This window comes from Platalea leucorodia (assembly GCF_965183815.1).
Source record: "Platalea leucorodia genome assembly, chromosome: 2".
NCBI classification, from domain to species: Eukaryota; Metazoa; Chordata; class Aves; order Pelecaniformes; family Threskiornithidae; genus Platalea; species Platalea leucorodia.
In genome coordinates, this window is record NC_138824.1 from 44,566,485 (window position 1) to 44,585,030 (window position 18,546).

At 38.2% G+C, this 18,546-nt stretch overlaps 1 protein-coding gene across 1 annotated transcript in view; it reads left to right on the forward strand.

Annotated features, from left to right (window-relative positions):
• The window catches only part of PIBF1 (progesterone immunomodulatory binding factor 1), a gene marked incomplete at its 3' end in the record, with an annotated part of 124,437 nt that overhangs the window by 397 nt on the left and 105,494 nt on the right, over nt 1-18,546 (forward strand). Inside the window, exons 2-5 of the mRNA XM_082337938.1 lie at nt 930-1,245; nt 2,615-2,715; nt 4,600-4,798; nt 11,350-11,469. Coding sequence (XP_082194064.1) covers nt 994-1,245; nt 2,615-2,715; nt 4,600-4,798; nt 11,350-11,469 — 672 coding nt within the window. The 5' untranslated portion in view covers nt 930-993. The remainder of the gene's footprint in view (nt 1-929; nt 1,246-2,614; nt 2,716-4,599; nt 4,799-11,349; nt 11,470-18,546) is intronic.

Here is an 18,546-nt window from a genome sequence, read left to right on the forward strand (position 1 = left end):
CCTCGGCCGCCCTGAGGGAAGGCGGGAGGGCGCGCATGCGCCGGCGGCCGCCGGCTGAGGTGAGCGGTTGCCGGGGCGCAGGGGCCGGGACCCTCGGCGCTGGGTGGGGGTGGGCGAGACAGGGTCAGCTGCTGCTCCCCCCGCTGCGTGCCGTTACCGGTCGGACAGCTGCCCCTTGCGTTCCGCAGAGTTGGGCATCCGTCGGGTAGAGCAGCATCTCCGCCGCCGAGCTGCTCCCGCCGTGCGGAAGGGGGGTGGTGGCGGCCCTGCCCTGTGGAGGCGGCAGTGGCCCGGGAGAGCTGGCCGCCGGCGGGCCCCGCGCCCCTCGCCGCGGGGCGGGCGCTGGCCTGGGCTCCGAGTGCAGCCTCTCTCTTCTCTGTGGGGCTCTGGATAGCCCGCGTTGGCGCATCTCTTAAGTAAAAGCTGCGGTCTATACCAAGGGGCTGTAAAAGCATGTGTGACTGTTAAGTCGCTCGCTTTTGGAAAGTACTAGCAAGTTAGCCTGGTAAGAACAATGGAGCTACTTCTTTAGAGGAGACAAAGGTGGGCATCAAAGTATTGCTTTACCATTTTCTCTAGCTAGTCTTGTTACGCCCCTTGTTGTATGTTCTGTATCCCTCATGGGTCTCGGGAGTTTTTAGTGCATGCTCTTCTGACTGTGAATGGCAGATGCACATCTTGATTTAGCCATAACATCTTACTAGTAAGCTTGATTCACACCAGTATTTAGCTTATTGCAGTCAAAACTCTTGCTAATAATTATTTAGGAAGACAGTCATCAGGCAACACTCCAGAGCTTCTTAAAATGTTTTTCTTGCATAAACAAAAAAATATATTCATGTGACGCTGAGAAGTATTGCTTAGTGGTCTTGTTTAACTGGTTAATTTTTCATAATGACATAATGCCCTAATTGTTTTAATTTTTGCAGTTGATTCTTCAGGGGGCTCATCTCAATGTATAACTTAGAAAAGCTTTGCAAATAGTGGAAAAAAATGTCGCACAAAAGCTCTAAGGAAATCAGGAAAGTAAACATTTCTAGCTCCTTGGAGTCTGAAGATATTAGCTTAGAAACCACAATACCAACCGATGATGTTTCTTCCTCTGAAGAGAGAGAAGGTACTGTTAAAATCACTAAGCAGCTGATTGAACGGAAAGAGTTGCTCCATAATCTTCAGCTGCTTAAAATAGAATTATCTCAAAAAAACTTGATGATTGACAACTTGAAAGTAGAATATTTGACCAAGGTAAGCAATGTTGCTTCTTTTGTCATATAATCTTTTCTTGTTTCTGGTGCTTTTAGAGTACAGTAGAAGCTTTTTTTTTTTTTTTTTAAATGAGAAAAGGAGGAAACAAAGATATGTAAAACTTAGCTGATTTGTCCAAGGCGTTATACCTGTAAATGGATGAGGGGGATCAAATTAGTTTTTTCTTGTCTAAAAACAAAGGGAAAAGACCTGTATTCTTTTAGAAGTTATGAGTAATTTTGTCACTGATGTAAGCAACTTAATACAGCTTTTAACCTGAGCTTGTGGAATACTAGTGGTGTGGTTTAACCCTAGCCGACAACTAAGCACCACACAGCTGCTCGCTCACTCCCCCGCAGTGGGATGAGGGAGAGAGTCGGAAGAGTAAAAATGAGAAAACTTGTGGGTTGAGATAAAGACAATTTAATAGGTAAAGCAAAAGCCGTGCATGCAAGCAAAGCAAAACAAGGAATTCATTCACTCCTTCCCATCGGCAGGCAGGTGTTCAGCCATCTCCAGGGAAGCAGGGCTCTGTCATGAGTAACAGTTACTTGGGAAGACAAACACCATCACTCTGAACATCCCCCCCTTCCTTCTTCTTCCCCCAGCTGTATACACTGAGCATGACATCATATGGTGTGGGATGTCCCTTTGGCCAGTTGGGCTCAGCTGTCCCAGCTGTGTCCCCTCCCAAATTCTTGTGCACCCCCAGCCCACTCGCTGGTGGGGTGAGAAGCAGAAAAGGCCTTGACTCTGTGTAAGCACTGCCCAGCAGTAACTACAACATCCCTGTATTATCAACACTGTTTCCAGCACAAATCTAAAACGTAGCCCCATACTAGCTGCTATGAAGAAAATTAACTCTACCCCAGCCAAAAGCAGCACAACTAGAAAAAGTAATCTGAATACTATTCAATAATCTTTTATTGAAGATGTGGCTAGAATATGCCAACATGGTAATAGGAGATTTTTTTCTCTACAGTTTCCACTAAGATGCATGAAATTAAGAAAGGTGTAAAAGCTTTGCCACGTTTCTGTGCAGTCAATATTTACAACCTAACTGTGGCTTTCACTGGCTTGCTGCTCTGAGTTTAAGCCTAGTTTGAAATCAGCTGAACAAGTAGCTATTGGCTGAAAAAGATCACTTGTAGAACTAAGTCTTTTTTATTTTTAGTTCATTAAGGCAAAAATCTATATTGTATTTTATGAAGCCTTGGCATATTTAGAGGTCTTGTTAGGCAGTCATTATTGTACTTGCCAGTGCATTGGGCTCTGCACTTTTTTCTTTCAAGCTGTTCTTTTTGTCAAATATGTTTTAAAAATTACCAACTTCTTTTCTTCATTTGATATTTATATTCTTTACATTTAGATTGAAGAGCTAGAGGAGAAGCTTAATGATGCAATCCATCAAAAGCAGCTGTTGTCTTTACGACTGGATAGCCAGGTGGCATTACAGCAAGAAGATGCTAGGTATGATAAAACAAAAAACCCTTCATTTTTAGTAACTTATTAATACGAATTCAAATTAATTCATGGACAGTTAATGCAGAGTGATGATTATGAATTGCAGAAATAGGATTTCTTTTGCAGATTTTATTGGTATTTCCATTCTAAAAATGGAACTTACATATTTAATTTACATGTAAGTAAATTTGAATTCAACTCTCACTGGCTGAATTTTGTGATTTTGGTTTTATTGTTACCTGGATTCAAAATTTAATAGGAACTTGGAGTAAGAACGTTCTTAAACCCAGTAAACAGCAAAAGGAATAGGTAGAGGGGGCAGACTTTCCATCAATTTAAACTGAATTTTTAATAACTCTGCAGCCTGGATGACTTGGGAAAGGTAAGGAGATAATGTTTAGCACTTCCAGTTAAGATTGCTTATTGATCAGAAATGCTTTCTGTTCATGATGTAGAAACTTACTTTTCTCCTTGCTATTCTAAAACATTCTGAGTCAACCTATAGCTGAAAATAGACTGCCTAGCAGGCTTCTCCAAATTGTCAATTACATGTCTTAACACCTGTAATAGGACTGTGAAGGAAGACTATTACTTAATATTTTCCTGTTACAGTAGAGGATGCACCCGCTTACAGGATGTGACTAATTCAAAGTCATATTCTGTAGTAAGCCTGGAACAGATTTAGGGATGTGAAGCCAGAGCTGAGATTAGTTACAGCAAAGCCTTTCAAGTAAGAGCAGCTGACTGTCAGAAAAATGTCTGTCATTCTGTGTGCTTATTTGTACCAGAGTGGAATATTTTGATGTTGGCCGTACTTGAATTACCTGAGGAGTGTTCAGTAAAAAAGTACTGATGTGCAAATTGTTGTTAATAGGCATGAAAAAGTTGAACTACTTTCCTTTCCCCAGTCTTTTCATTGGTTTTCCTGTCTGTCTGTTACTTCACTCTTCATCCCCGTTTAACAGAATTGTACATTATGTGCAGAATATGTCCTTGTGCGATTGCTTTGCTGACCTGGGGTTTTCTTTTGTCTTTTTGAAACCAGTGAGGCAGACATCGCCTTGTAGTACTAGCTAGTATTTTTAGTATTACTTTTTAAATAATGTAGAAATTATTAAAATTAAATCATTCTTCAAAATGCAATATGTTTTCAAGAGTTACAGCTAAAACCTCCAAAAAAGTAGATCGATTGCCTTTGATGTAAATAAAATAAAAACTTTGAAACATCTCTAAGTGACATACAGTTTCTCTTGCCGTATAATACCTTGTCACTGGTGGTAATAGTAATTATAGTGTTTTAAGGCTGGAAGTAAAGTTGCTTGTTTAAGTGTAGTGGTGTTTGTGTATGGTTTGGGGGTTTTTTTGGGTTTTCTGGGGGGTTTTTTTGTTTGTTTTTTTAAAAGGGCCCTAACTTTCTATGTTACGCTGGGTAGAAAATGAAGGGTTGTGTGTGGAATAGACCATAAGTGTGTATATGCTGAAACTTGGTAAGACACAAATTAAAGTTACTATTGTTTTATTTGGTGATTTACTAGTTCCTTGGGTTTTGTGTGGAAATATATTCTGCTTTTTCATGTTTTTAATCTTTTAATTGGTAACTTAAGACTAATTTTCAAATTCAAGTGAGCATATGTGGAGTTTAATTGTCACTTCTCAGACTCTGCTTTGTATTGTCAATGACTATGAAGTTCCTGGCTTTTTATGTATACAGTGGCTGATACGATAGTGTAACCATGGTGGTATACACTCTTGTGCTAATTACCTAATCTTTCTGTAAATTTTCCCCTCTACAAAATGAGCATAACTCGCTCCCTTGCCAGGGTATCGTGAAGGTTTGTCACTTACGTTACTCGCTACTTAATGTCTTCTGTTTTCAAATCGATCTTGAAGAAAACATCAGGCTCTAATGAAACAAGAAATGGAAACTATTTTATTGAGACAGAAGCAACTGGAGGAAACGAATCATCAATTGAGGGAAAGGGCTGGAGATATCCGTCGTAGCTTGCGAGACTTGGAATTAACAGAGGATTGCTATGAGAAGCTAAAGTCTCTTCCTGAAGATCAGCTTTCTATCCCTGAATATGTTTCTGTGAGTATTGTGTTTTGTATTGGTTTAACATATAGCTCTGTCCTGGGTCTGGCTGGGGTGGGGTTAACTTTCTTCATAGCAGCCTGAACCTTGCTGTGTTTTGGATTTGTGGCTAAAACAGTATTGCTACCAGACCAGTGTTTTGGCTGCTGCTGGACAGTGCTTGCACAGCATCAAGGCTTTCTCTTTCCACACTCTGCCTCCCCCTGTCCCAGGTGAGCAGGCTAGGGGTGGTCATGAGATCGAGAGGGGACACAGCTGGACAGCTGACCTGAACTGGCCAAAGGAATATTCCATACCACCTAATTCATGCTCAGCAATATAAACGGGAGGTAGAGGGGGAAAGGAAGGGGAGGGGGGCATGGCTTCCAAGGTGGTTATTGCTCAGAGGCTGGCTGGGTGCTGATCTGCTTGTGGGAGGTGGTGAGTGATTGTCTTTGTGTGGCTCTACCCCTCCCCCCTAATTAATCTCTCTCTTTCCTTCACTAATTAAACTGTTGACACCTGAGTCTTCTTGCCTTTGTTCTTCCCACTCTCTCTTCTGTCCTGCTCCCACTGGAGGCAGTGAGTGAGCGGCTGTATGGGTGCTTGGCTGCTGGCCAGGGTCAACCCACCTACCACAAGCTGTAAATTGCTTTTATTTAAAATTAAAGGGAGGTGTATATAGTAGAAGCCAGTCTATACTCCTAGAATTCTTATTCTTTCTCAACTAGAAGTGAAGGACCTTCAGAGGCAGACGTACTTCTGGTTCAGTCCATTTTGCCTGGATTCCAGTAAAGAGAGCCTTTTAATCCCAGACTCTGATGCCTTAAAGAGAGTAGAACTGCTGATGTATTTGAAGAGGGTGAAACAAATGGGGTGTTACAATTAAATAGTGGGCACACATTGATGATATGAAATACAGCAGGCTGAAAATAGGAATTTGAAACTTGGCTTGCTAGAACCACAAGTTGAGATGGCTCTTGCAAACATCCCTTACCTTTCCCTCATGCTTTCCATCTGGTCCTTTCCTATCTGACTAAATGGAGGAGATAAAGTATACTTTAAAGTACACTTTAAGACTCATTTTCTTGATTTAAGAAGTTTGTTAATTATGGCTTATGGGTAGATGAAGGGGCAGGGGGGCACTCTGCTTGCAATAAAAAGACAATGCCTTCACAGACTGTGGGACATGTCGAGAGCATCCTGGCTCACTTCTGAGAATGAAGAGGTTTTATACATGTAAACCTTAATTCGCTGAAGTATTAGCATTGTACTTATCTATAGAGCTAGTTATTAAGGAAGCTCTAAACAATATAACATTAAAAAGTTTAGTGCATTTGTTGAGGTATAAATTCTGCGTGAATGAGTTCTCTTCCTAGGTGAAAGTCATGGTATACTGTGCTCTACATATGTACAGAGAAGTGCAACTTACCATCTTTATCTAATTACCCTGTCATTTTTGTGGCCCTCCTCTGGACCTGCTCCAACAGGTCCATGTCCTTCCTGTGCTGAGGACCCCAGAGCTGGATGCAGTACTGCAGGTGGGGTCTCACCAGAGCAGAGCAGAGGGGCAGAATCACCTCCCTCGACCTGCTGGCCACGCTTCTTTTGACGCAGCCCAGGATAGACCTGGCTTTCTGGGCTGCGAGCACACATTGCTGGCTCATATCCAGCTTTTCATCCACCAGTACCCCCAAGTCCTTCTCCACAGGGCTGCTCTCCATCCCTTCATCCCCCAGCCTGTATTGATATGGGGGGTTGCTGTGACCCAGGTGCAGGACCCTGCACTTGGCCTTGTTGAACCTCATGAGATTCACATGGGCCCACTTCTCAAGCTTGTCCAGGTCCCTCTGGATGGCATCCTGTCCCTCAGGTGTGTCAACTGCACCACTCAGCTTGGTGTCATCAGCAAACTTGCTGGGGGTGCACTTGATCCCACTGTCTATGTTACTGATGAGGATATTAAACAGTTCTTGGGAACATCTTTTCAAAAGTTCTAAAACTTGGACTTTTGGAAGTACTAGGAAAATCTTAAGGCTCTGAGTGATAAACAGGAACACTTAGCTTGGGGCCTACTAGGTTATTGTGCCCTAGCTGTCTACTGTACCCACTGCCCTTTATAGAAGTATTTGAGGATTTTTTGTTGATTCCTGCACCACCATGGTTGAAAAAGCAGATTTTTAACACAAACTGAAATCCATGTCAGCTTGCTTGAAATTGGTGTGCAGGAAGCTCCAGGACTTAAGGAGTTGATTGACAGTCAGTACAAAAGACTCTGTAGCCAGGCAGGACAGATACCAGGAGTCAGTAACCTTGCCAGCTGCTTTAAGTGAAGCTGTCACAGCACAATTAGAGTGCTTAGATTGTATTTGTGAGTAGAAAGGGGCTCTAAAAAAGATGTGAAGAGGGAGAGGTGAGTAACAGCCACCTTCGACCCCTAATCTACCTTTCTTTTCCTCTTGTGTTCAACGAGTAAATGCTACTTTTCTCTGGGACTCAAACTACTACTTAGGTGTTCAGTGAGGCCCCTTTCCTCTTTATACATCTGTCACTTTTCTTTTGAAGAAATCCTTTTTTGGCCAGTTCTTTTTTTTTTTTTTTTTTTTTTTTTTTTTTTTTTTTTTTTTTTCTGGAGAAGGCATTCTAAAGATATACTGTAGTAAGATGCAGTTTTCTGCTTCTTTTCCCAACTTCTTCTGGCAACAGGATCAGTGTGAACCTGAAGGTATCAGTTAAGCTCAGTGATTGTTTATCATTACTTTGAGTTATTCAGCTGATACAGATGCTGGGACACTACAGAACTGTTTTGCATATCCTGTCTATGCATCCATTTGGCTTCTGAAGGCTAGGAAAAGGATGTTGAAGGGAAAAAATTATTTTTCTGATGCTGTTTTCTGCTTTGCTTACCTAAGGAGGAATTGTGCATTTCTCAGGCAGATAAAATCTCTGGCTCCAGATCTATATGCAGATTAATAGTATAGTCTACTGATATTAGGGTAAAATTCTCCTTGGCGAGAAAGAGTTCTGCTTAGAAAAAAACTGAGCATGAAATTTCCAGACTCTTTTTTCTATTTATCAATTATAAAATACTGCCTTACAGTTCTCCAGGATAGAAATAAATGTATATACAATGCTTACGCTTTATTTGAAACCTGGTATACTGGACAACCAGCAGGAAATGCTTAAATACAGATTTTGTATATAGAAATATTGCAAGTTTAAAATACTAGAATTAAAACTAATGTGAGATGTTTTTCACTGTTCTTCCACAAAGGGGTGCAATAGTGACATGTTAGAGTAAAGACTAAGCAATGTTTAATGATGATGACAAATGAAAAATGGTAGTTTAAGCATCTTTCTCTTAAAATCACACTTTTTTGTTTTGAACTTGCATGTAAAAATGTAGATTTTTTTTTTTTAATTGTTTATAAGAATGATTTTTTTAGGAACAGTATATGCAAAATTTTAAAGCACTGGTGCTTGGCAGCTGAATCACTTAATTTGTTCAGTAAAGTAAGCCTCTTGTGTACTCTCCTGCAAAAAAAATTTTCACAAAGTTGTTGAAAAATGATATCTGCAAATTCTGTTTGATCCATTTTTTATCACCATGTCTTTCAGTTGCATCATTTTGCTAGCTACAGCTCAGTTGCTCTTTGTTTAAGAAGGCAGTTAACTGATGCAACTACTTTCACATAACTCCATTTAACAGAAGCCAACTTTCTCTTCCTCTGCACCCACCCATTTTGAGCTTAACTCTAGTTTTCTATAAAAAGTGGTGAGCACATGCTAAGACTTTTTTAAAAATCATCTAGAAAGTTTTCCTTACAGCACATCTATATAAATTTGTAATTTTTAAGGTATGCAATTGTTTCTGAAATCCCATTATGGTAATTTTTGTTTCTGCTATATTGACTTGGCAAGAGGCAATGTGTGCTTTGACTGCTGAGTTACATGAATGTTTATTGGCCATCAAGCAAGCTAAATAACAATAACAGTTGAACTTCTCCTGCAACCTTCCCCTCATCTGCTGCATTCATTTGCACTTTCTTACTACTATGGATTGATCTTCTCTTGGGAAGGCTGTGCAGATACGTTTATCCTTGATACCTGTATCCCGTGTCATCTTGGTTTGATAATGGGTAATCCATTTTAGGGTTGTTGTGGTTTGGGAAGTAAATGTGGCATGATGGCCTAAGTTAGGTGTCCTAGGGAAATCACAATAAAAATACAAGAACTTAAGGGAAAAGCTAGGTGTGGTTTAAAAACTGGTTTAAAAAACGGTTACCAATTAGTGAAAATCAAGGTTGAAAAAAGAGGATTTGATTGAAATTCAGTTGCTCAGTTTCAGATGTAATCAGACAAGTTCTGAAAGAATCCAGATAGATGAAAACTGTAGTCAGCGGAAGCTGTAGTTAAGAGGCTAAAATCGTACTCACTGGTTTGCATGCACATTTCTAAAGTTGTTAGTTTTTTTCTTTTCCCCCTAAGGAAGTAGTTGAAGTCCGTTGTAGTTCAGAAGTTAGAAAGAACCCACAAAACTAACTTCACTGTTTGATTTCATGCAAACCCATTAGAAGCAATGTGATTTCACAGATGGACATGAAAAAACTCCTTAAATATTGAAGGAATACAATACTGCAAGAATAAAATAGTAATGAAACAGTAAAGTAAGGCAATAATATGCAGTTAGTTTACTTCTCAGAACAGAAAGACAATTTATAGTTTTAACTGTAGCAACTGATGGTTGAATTTGTCATTTGGAATTTTCACAATGTGAACAAAAAATTGTTATACCTTATTTTGGTTTTAATTAAATCATAGTTTAAAAAAACCCAATCTCATCCTTAATTTTGTTCACTTTATGTGTAAACTTAGACATAGTGAATTGAGAATCCCTTCTTACCATCTTAAAAAAAATTAAGGTAACAACTATACTTTGGGAAAGCTTGCACTTTTTTTCCCACTAAAAATTAATGTAAAATAGGACATATGCTATAAATTTAAGCTTATGTTTGTTTTGCATCTAAAGGTAAGGATGAAAACTGGAGCTCTCTTGTTGAGTACAACACATTCAAACAACTGCAACTTTGAACATGCACAGTATTTGGAAAAACTTCAAAACAAAACCCCCCAAAATCCACCACTTTTTAGAAAATTTCACTTTTTTGCCTTGCTAATTTTCAGTCATGTTGCACACTTGCTTTATTGTATAAAGCACCCTACACCAATGTTTACATCACAAATTTCCATGGCTTCTGTGTTTTTTTGGAATTGTATGCTGTCAATTATGTGGAATATACCTGGAACTTTTCTTTGTCTTCTGCTGTTTACAGGTAGCAAAACAGAGGCCTGTCTTCCTTCTGCATGGAAGCGTAGTACAGCTTGCTCTTGAATGCTTACTTTATCTGTGCTTTCTTGCTTGCATTTCTTCTTTAATCGTATATCAAACAAAGCATTAATGATGGGGGGTATGGAGTAGCTTTTGCATGAAAATAGTGCTTGATTATCTATCCTTTTCTTTTCATCCCCCAAAATAAACATTTTAAGGTATCAAATTAATCTGGGAGTAATAATCTCTGTGTACGTGTGTGTGGGTGTATATCAAAAAAGCTCTTTCTTCTTTGTTTTGTCCCTTTTTACTTTTTACTACTGACTTTGTGGTTTTAGTACTGTGTTTTCCAGTATTTTTTACTGTTCAGTAGAAATGTTCTGGAAAAGTTTTATGAATCTGAGACTTATTTGTCTGAGACTATGCCTGTGACTGGAGTGGGGGAAGAGAGAGGAGTATGTGTTTTAGAATGTATTTATTTATTTATTTATTAAATCCATTTACAAGGTGCTTTTTCAGTGTTAATTTAGCAGAGTAGAGTCTTTCAGAGGCTCAGTTGCGTGATGCAGCTGAACCCATCTAGCAACATGTTACTGCTGAAAGTGCGCGTGTGAGGTGTGTCACAGTGCTTCCTGGTTATGTGCTGTTCCTGGTTCCTGTGCTTGCTCTTGCATAATTCTTGGTGCAGATTCAGCACACTGAACTGGCAGAAAACAAAACTAATCTTGCTCCATTTCTACACACCCCATAAAAATTTATATTGGCTTGTGGGAAGTTAGCAAGGTAAGTTTGTTTATTGCTAAATAGGCATTTTTTTTTTTTTTAGCTTACACTGTTGATCAAATAGGTTCTACAGTTGGCACAAGTGAGAAGGTAGGACCATGTGGTCCATTAGCAGCTGTATTTTTTAATCAGGCAGCCTGACTGGGAGCTGCCTTAGTTGAACAGAAATGTTTATTTTTACCTTTATTCCTCTTTGTTTAATTCAGTGCCAAACACAAACTGATTGTTTCTTAGCGGCTGCTGTCAAAGGCTCAAGAAAGACGCTGTCTTTACTTTAACATTCCAACCCACCCCACCCCCAAACATCCCCCTGGCCCCAACCAGGTTCCTGGTATGCAATAGAAATCATTTGGTGAATTATTGCCATAAAATATTGAGCTGATTTGGTTTTGGGATTGTAGGTTTGCGATTGCAATTTTGCTAGTCTCAATTTTGAATATATATCTTGTTCTTATAGATCCGATTCTATGAAGTAGTCCATTCCTTGAGAAAAGAGCTGAGTGATCTACAGATGAAAAAGGAGAGCCTAACAGAAGAACTAAGTGGGTACAAATCCCAACTGAAGTGTCTGACAGAGGTCTGTGCACCTTAATTATCTCAGTGAGGAAACTGTGTAAATATATACATATTGCAAAAAACTCATTCTCCAAATCATTATTAATGTATAAGATATAAAAGCTTTTCTGCTGTATAAAAACTACTGGGGGGGAGGAGAGGGCAGGGGGGGAGGGAGAGGGAAAACGTGCTATATATGTCCTTGCGTAACCACTAATTTTACGTTATGGCTACCCTGCAAGATTTGCTCATGAGACTGTTCTGGATAGACTCTTAGCAGCTATGTTGTGCTTTCTGAGGGCAAGGTTCAAGGTGGGGAAGCTGAGACAGGAGATCCATCCAGCAGTAGTTGAAGACAATGATGATTCCGTGTATAGTTTTTGAGATAGTGATGTCTTGGTAGTAATTTGCTTCACCTTTTGTTTTAATGATAAAAAAATGAGTTTTTTTAAAAAGAATTCTTTAGAGTTACATCTTCTCTGTTATGCTTTTCAACTTTTTATATTTTAATTTTACTATTTATTTCTCTACTAAAGAAAAAGATAATTTGATTTCAGGTAAGGTATAAATGCCAGAAGTAGAGAAACAAATTATCTAAATATATTGAATTTTTATTTTCAAAGAGTAGAAGAGTTGAAATAGTATAAGGAGAATGTTGTTTTTAAGGTATTTATGAATATTTATAGTATTCTTAGTAGGTATACATCTAGGATGATTTGTATTTTAGCTTAGTTCTGTGTAAATCTGGAGTTGTGATAAGACAGTTTCAGTTACTCAGAGTATATTTATCCAAGTCATGGCTAGCAGGGACTTAAATATGCCATGGTCATTTTACTACTTCTGAAATTATTCTTTAGTTACAACCTTTTTTTTCCTCAAAATTTACTTATGGAATAATCGGGGTAAAGAGATATTAATTATACAGGATTATCTTGTAAAATTCATATTATTTTAATTTCTCTTTTTGATTGAATTAGAAAAACTAGTCAGTAAAATTTGTTCATTTATGTGCTTCAGCATTATTTTGTTTCATCATCTCTGGTAATAATTGAGATTAAATTAATCCTTTTGATATATATGAGCATTTTCCTTCATTGTACATTTAATGTGCTCTGATTTTAATACAATTCTGTGGAGGATTTCGGCCTTCTGAGATTTGACTGACATCTGTGTTAATTTTGCTGCAGCAATTTAACGGGATAGTACATAACAGTAATTAAAGTTTTGCTAGAAACAATTTTCTTGGTACATTGACCTTTCTTTAATATAGAAACTTCTAATTTTGTTCTTTTTATACCACAAGGTGGCAGTATCCACCTTTCCCACTGATTTATTTTTCAAAGTTTGAAGTTTACTGTGTTTTTCTTTTGATGTTGATGAGAAAGTACGAGAATGTTGCCTGTGTTGAATTGAGATGGTTTTGATGCTTATACCCTGTTTGCATAATCATGCTTAAAATGAGAGACAATTAGTGAGAATGAATACCTCGTTTTAAATTTAAAAAAAAAAAAAAAAATCAAGGAAGAGATCCGGATGTTGAAATGTCACAAGAAAAAAAGGCTTACAGTTGTTAATAAAAATTATTCCTTAGGATTCTCAGGTTTCAGATAAGATCACTTACTACAGTTCTTCCATATGTACAAAAAACCCCTAAACCCAAGTCTTCACCTTATCCATTACGCATAGAGATAATGTGTTTTGGATATTTAGTGAAATGTCACCTGATACGAGGTATTTTATGTATGGAGAGACTTAAGAGTCTCTGTATTTTGCTTCTGGCAAGTTCAGATTTGACCTAGTGACTTGCTGAGTGTCACTGTAACAAGGTACCTCAGGCCGTTTAAGATAGTAAGGTGAGAGGAACATCATCAATATGTGAGGGTACTTTAGAATCTCTAATGTACTTAGTATGCTAAAGCTAACATACATTAAGCATCTCTTGCAGTTTACAAAGAAACGATTTCAAGGTGTACTGTTTGGGTAACTTACTTGAGCTCCTTTGATAAGGTCAAGCTTTATTGCAAGGAAATTTATCAGTAGGAAATAAAGCACAGTTTCATTCAGAGTCTTACTCTGAATACTTATACTTACTCTTACTCTTCAGAGTTCTTACTCTGAACTCTTCTACTCTCCTTTTACTGTTTTTGTGGTATTCCAGTCATTCTTTATTTCCAGCTACATGAAACATAGTTGCTGAAGTTCCTTGCCTGTTATTAAATAACTTACACTCTTCAAATCCTTCGTCTGGTTTCCCATCCAATATTCTTTAATTTTTAAGTTTTCTCCAACAATTGCAATATTTCTTTTCTTTACATAGTTTATCAATAAAGTGGCTGTTCTGGGTTTAAAACTTCTTTATGAAACTACTAATACAGACTTTTGAAATACAGTCATCACTGAAGTCAAGACAATTTTTTCCCCCCTCTGTAAGAATAAACCACTTCCTACAATAAGCATTCCTTTTTTTCTACTATTGCAAATCATTAAAGCTCTTCCTAAGAAGTTTCAACATGTATTTTTTTCCTCTTTGTGGAACATGGAAAGGAAATAAAATATATGCTTATCCCAAATCTTTCTGCTAACTACTAATGGCTTGGGGGAGGAGGATTTTGCTGGCTTTTCTGGTTGTTCATGGCTGACAGACTAGGTTTGAGTAAGTTTTATGCATGTAGATATTCACCCAGAAATAAAGTCATGAGAAATATGAGAGAATTAGGTATAGACTCATAGGAAAGTCTACCTAGCCAACAAAGAATTGAAAAAGTTTAAAGGAAAATCCAAACATGTCTAATGTGTTAAGCCATGTCTGGGAAAACTAAAATGTGAAATGAATTCGTCAAATAAGACAACCTTTGCCTAACATCAGCTATGTTATTTTGTGACAGGATGGCTTTAGTCCTTTAATTTGGTCAAAGGAAATGAGCTCTAATTTTACTGTTCTTGTTTTGCAATGTCAACGTAAGACACTTAGGTTATTTTGTTTTCTCTGCTCATGAGCCTTTATATACTGTTTTGTGGGAAAGCCAAACAGCACAGTTCTATTCTCTGAACGCTATTACGATGAGCCAATATGGCTGAGTATCGGTTATATAAAATCTGGTCTTCAAACCCACTAAATCTTTTTTTGCTACATGCTGCCATGTTTTGTTGTTGTTGTTGGGGAGGGGGGAAAAACCCACCAAACAAAAACCAAATAAAACTTGTTGTTGGCACAACAGATCTAGCCAGGCACAAAAGTGAGTGCAGTGTCCTGGTACTGTGGCCTCTCAGCCAACTGAGTATGTAAGTATCCATCTGTACCAGCTAGGAAGCTTGGTTCTGTAAAAATTGAATTGTCATTGTAGCCTTGTAGAAACTAATTTTCCAAGACTTGACAAATCCACATGTTCTTCATCTCTAGGCAATTCATTTGTATTAGAAAAACTTTTATTTCTGACTTCAGGGCATAAAAGATATCTTTCAAATTTTTGTCACCTATATTTGTACTCTAGGTATGTGAAAATAGGTTTTGTTTGTTCAGAAGGGGCAGAAGGTCCTAAGCGTGTATCTGCCTCTGTTAGCAGTCATTAAATTCTGAGTATGCTGAGGAGTAAGACCACTAAAACTCTACGACTTTGTAACAAAGTTCTCTTGTTGATTGTTGCTGCTCTGAGTTAGCACTTACTCAAAGCCTGCTGAATCTGTAACACAGACCCAGTAGGGTGGGGAGCTGCTTCTGACAACTGGTAGCAAAGAACAGTGTGTGAAGACTGATTTCTAGCACTGGAACGTAATCTGATAAACACAGCTAGTGTCAAAAGATCTTTGTCACCACTTTCTGTTTTTAAAGTGGTCAGTATAAGTGGTTCTGCAGTACTACCACTAAGTTGATGGCTCTCTGTAGACATTGTTGCATCTGTGATTTAGACCAGTGCGGTTTCCCCGATTCTACGTGCAGCAGCAACAGACAGAGAGGAGGCAGTGGAACTGGTAAAAGTGGTATTCTTGTATTTCAGTGCTGACTGATCTGTTACCAAATGTATGGTACAGACTCATTTCAGTCCTTCCTTTACAGTGCTCAGTACTTCAAGTACAAATAATGTTGGCACCACCACCTTCGGAGGTACAGAAGAAAGTCCAGCTATAGTTCTGTATTACCAGGAGCTTCCCAGAAACAAAACCAGCTTCTGATGTGTGTGTTCCCATGCTGAACATCAGTGTACTATTTTCAGAGTTGTTTGCTTCCAAAGTGGTTAGAACCTTCCCTCAAACAGATGTAATTTACTACTTGCGTGTTTCTCTCAAGGCTAGGAGAGAGTCTGAGAATGAAATTCTGCTTTTCTTTGTAGATTTAGAAGATTAAGTATTGCTTTCTTCTTCTGGCTATGAGTTTCTTGGCAATGTTTTCCTGGAATTCAGTCTTGATACAGTTTTATCAGGGCTTCCTTTCTTTAGTTATTTTTTTTCTGTAAAGTTGCCTTCAGGACTTGCAATCAAATTTATAGTATGACAGTTATCTAAGAGCTATGGTTAGCCTAAAGACAAAGCTGGATGTGTGTAGGACAAAGAACTCCTCTAAAACCTCGTCTCTGAATCGGTATTAGTAGCTGTCAGGTTTTGCTAGACAAACCTAACAATTTTCTCTGTGATAATGTTTCCCAGCTGGAGGAAAAACATTTCTATAGTCTTCAGAGAATGAACTAAGCTATTACACTCAAAGGATCAGTTGGCACTAGACGTATCTGAATGTTGTAAAATTGAGGCTACTGTTGCCACTCCAGAAGGACTGCGTTCCCTAAGATTTCTTCTGAAGTTTGCACATCTGTAATTAAAGACTGCACTCTAGAACCCTTCCCCAACCCCCTGACACCAATTCTTTCAAGGAGTGCTTTGATTACTTGGTCTTCACATCTGTCTCTAGAAAGGACAGATGAGGCCTCAGTCTTAGGTGAGATATGTGCCTTCTTTTCTTCATTATTGTTAATATTTGTCTTGTTCAGGAAAAAAAGCTGCAAAGAAAAATATTCTACCTATAACTATTAGCTTGGGGCAGCAGTTTAACATTTCCAAGACTCAAGAAAACTTATGTGTCTATGAAAGTTCCCTTTTCTATGCAATGTCTTTCTACCTCTTTTGATATATAGCTATGGCTCGTATAGACTGCTAGTTGTTTTTCAGAAGGACCAAATAGCTTATTTCTAGTCTCTAAGGCAATGATCTCAAGGATCATTTTCACCTGAGAATAATTCACTGAAGATTCTTGTCAGCTCAGATCCAGAGAGAAAGAGGTTTTTATTCCCCCCACTTTCTTTTGCAATAGAGGCACTTATGCCAAAGCTTTTCTTTCTTACCTTTCTTGCAGAGCTTCCCTATTTTGGAAGTAGCTCAACATTTTTCCTTGTAACTTTTAGTGGCAGATAGTGCCCCATCTACAGTCCTTGGCAGATTACCGATTTCATATCAACATACTAGAAGAGATGTCTTATTCATCCAGTTATGTATAACTTCTTCCTGACATTTGGGCAGTTGTATTCAAACAAATAATGCAGTGACCAATAATTTTTTGAATGCATACTATGTAACAGATGGAAGCAAAATGTCATCTTTACTAATTAGCAGCACTTCTTCCAAATAACTTGAGGGAATTTGTTTTCACATTGCAATAGTATAGTAGCTTTACATTTGCCTAAGGCATTTAGGTACCTGAGGATATGAACAGAAATTGCTGGCTTGTGTAAGCGATCCTTCAAAGATGAAGTTCTTTTAAATAAGTTTTTTTAAAAGCAGGATCACTTTCTTCCACAGGCTTATCTGTAGACAGTATGAAGAAGTCATGCTACTTCTGCTTGATTGGCTGATTAATCTTTTCCCTGCATTTCTGTTGTTTATCTTATCCCCAAAGGCTTTTTGAAAGATCGACTAATCCCTACCATGTATTATGTGTCACTAACTTTGTTCAAAAAGTATGTCACCCAGTTTTTGTAGTTGAAATTTAGGTAGGTGTTCATTTTAGTGACTGCTATAAGTTGCTATTCATTCCAGATGGAGGATAACAGCGAAGCTTAATGTCATAAAACTGAGGTCTATCATTAGCTCTATAGTTTCTCTACTAGTTTGGGCTTTAAATGGTGCAGGTCAGGCAAGTTCAGAATCTTCTTGCTTGGAATGTCCATCTGTCAATAATGTAAACTGTGAAGAAGTGCTTCTTGGTAGGGACTGCTTCACAGGCTCTGTAGAAACCACCTGTACTGGTTAATACTGGGTGTCTTGGACAGCTCTTTTAACAATTTCTTTAGGCAATGTTTGCCTACCCAACTTGCACAGGACAGGTTGGTTTGTTTGTTTTAACCACCTCATCTGTCTGAATTGCTGCTCTCTGCAGTAGCAAAAATTAGTAAGGAGCTGGAGAAAAGCCATGCATTGTTGACAGGATCATCACAATCATGTTCTATGTGAGGAAGTACTGTTTGTCCTTTAATTTTTTTTTAAGGTTTGTGGACTTACTTAAGTTACGTTTATTTATTGGTGTTATTTCCAGGACCTTATTCATGTCCTTGAAAGTGCTCTGTATCTTGATCCTTTTAAAAGCCCCCTTTTTTGCTTCAGCAGGATAAAGCTGTTCGTGAAGACTTCCAAGCTATCATCTCTTGAAGATAAATTGAAAGATAAAGCTGTTCCATTGCAGAGATCTTAAAATCAGCTCAGGGTATATGGACATTGTTATAAACTAAATTAACTTCATCACATGCAAAGCAAGGCTTATTCTTCCTAAGCACAGACAACTTGATTGTATGTCTTTAAGATGTATTGCTATAAAAGTTCAGAAGATTGTGTGTCTGCTACCTGGAGATATGCATGCCATATAGGGTTTTTTGTGTGTTAGCCTAGAGACTGTGTATTAGCTTGCCTTGTCACATTTTTTCCTGTGATGAAAATACAACTTTGACACCTAAAAGATTAGGTAGTTGGAAAACAATGACCTATGCAGTAGAATTAGTATTTCCTCAAGAATTATAGTAAATCTTTAAAAACAAAACAAACCCTCTTTCTTTAATTATCTGTTTAGTTTGATACTTTAGGTATGTCTTAGTATTACTTCTCAAAAGTAGAATTTAACTTC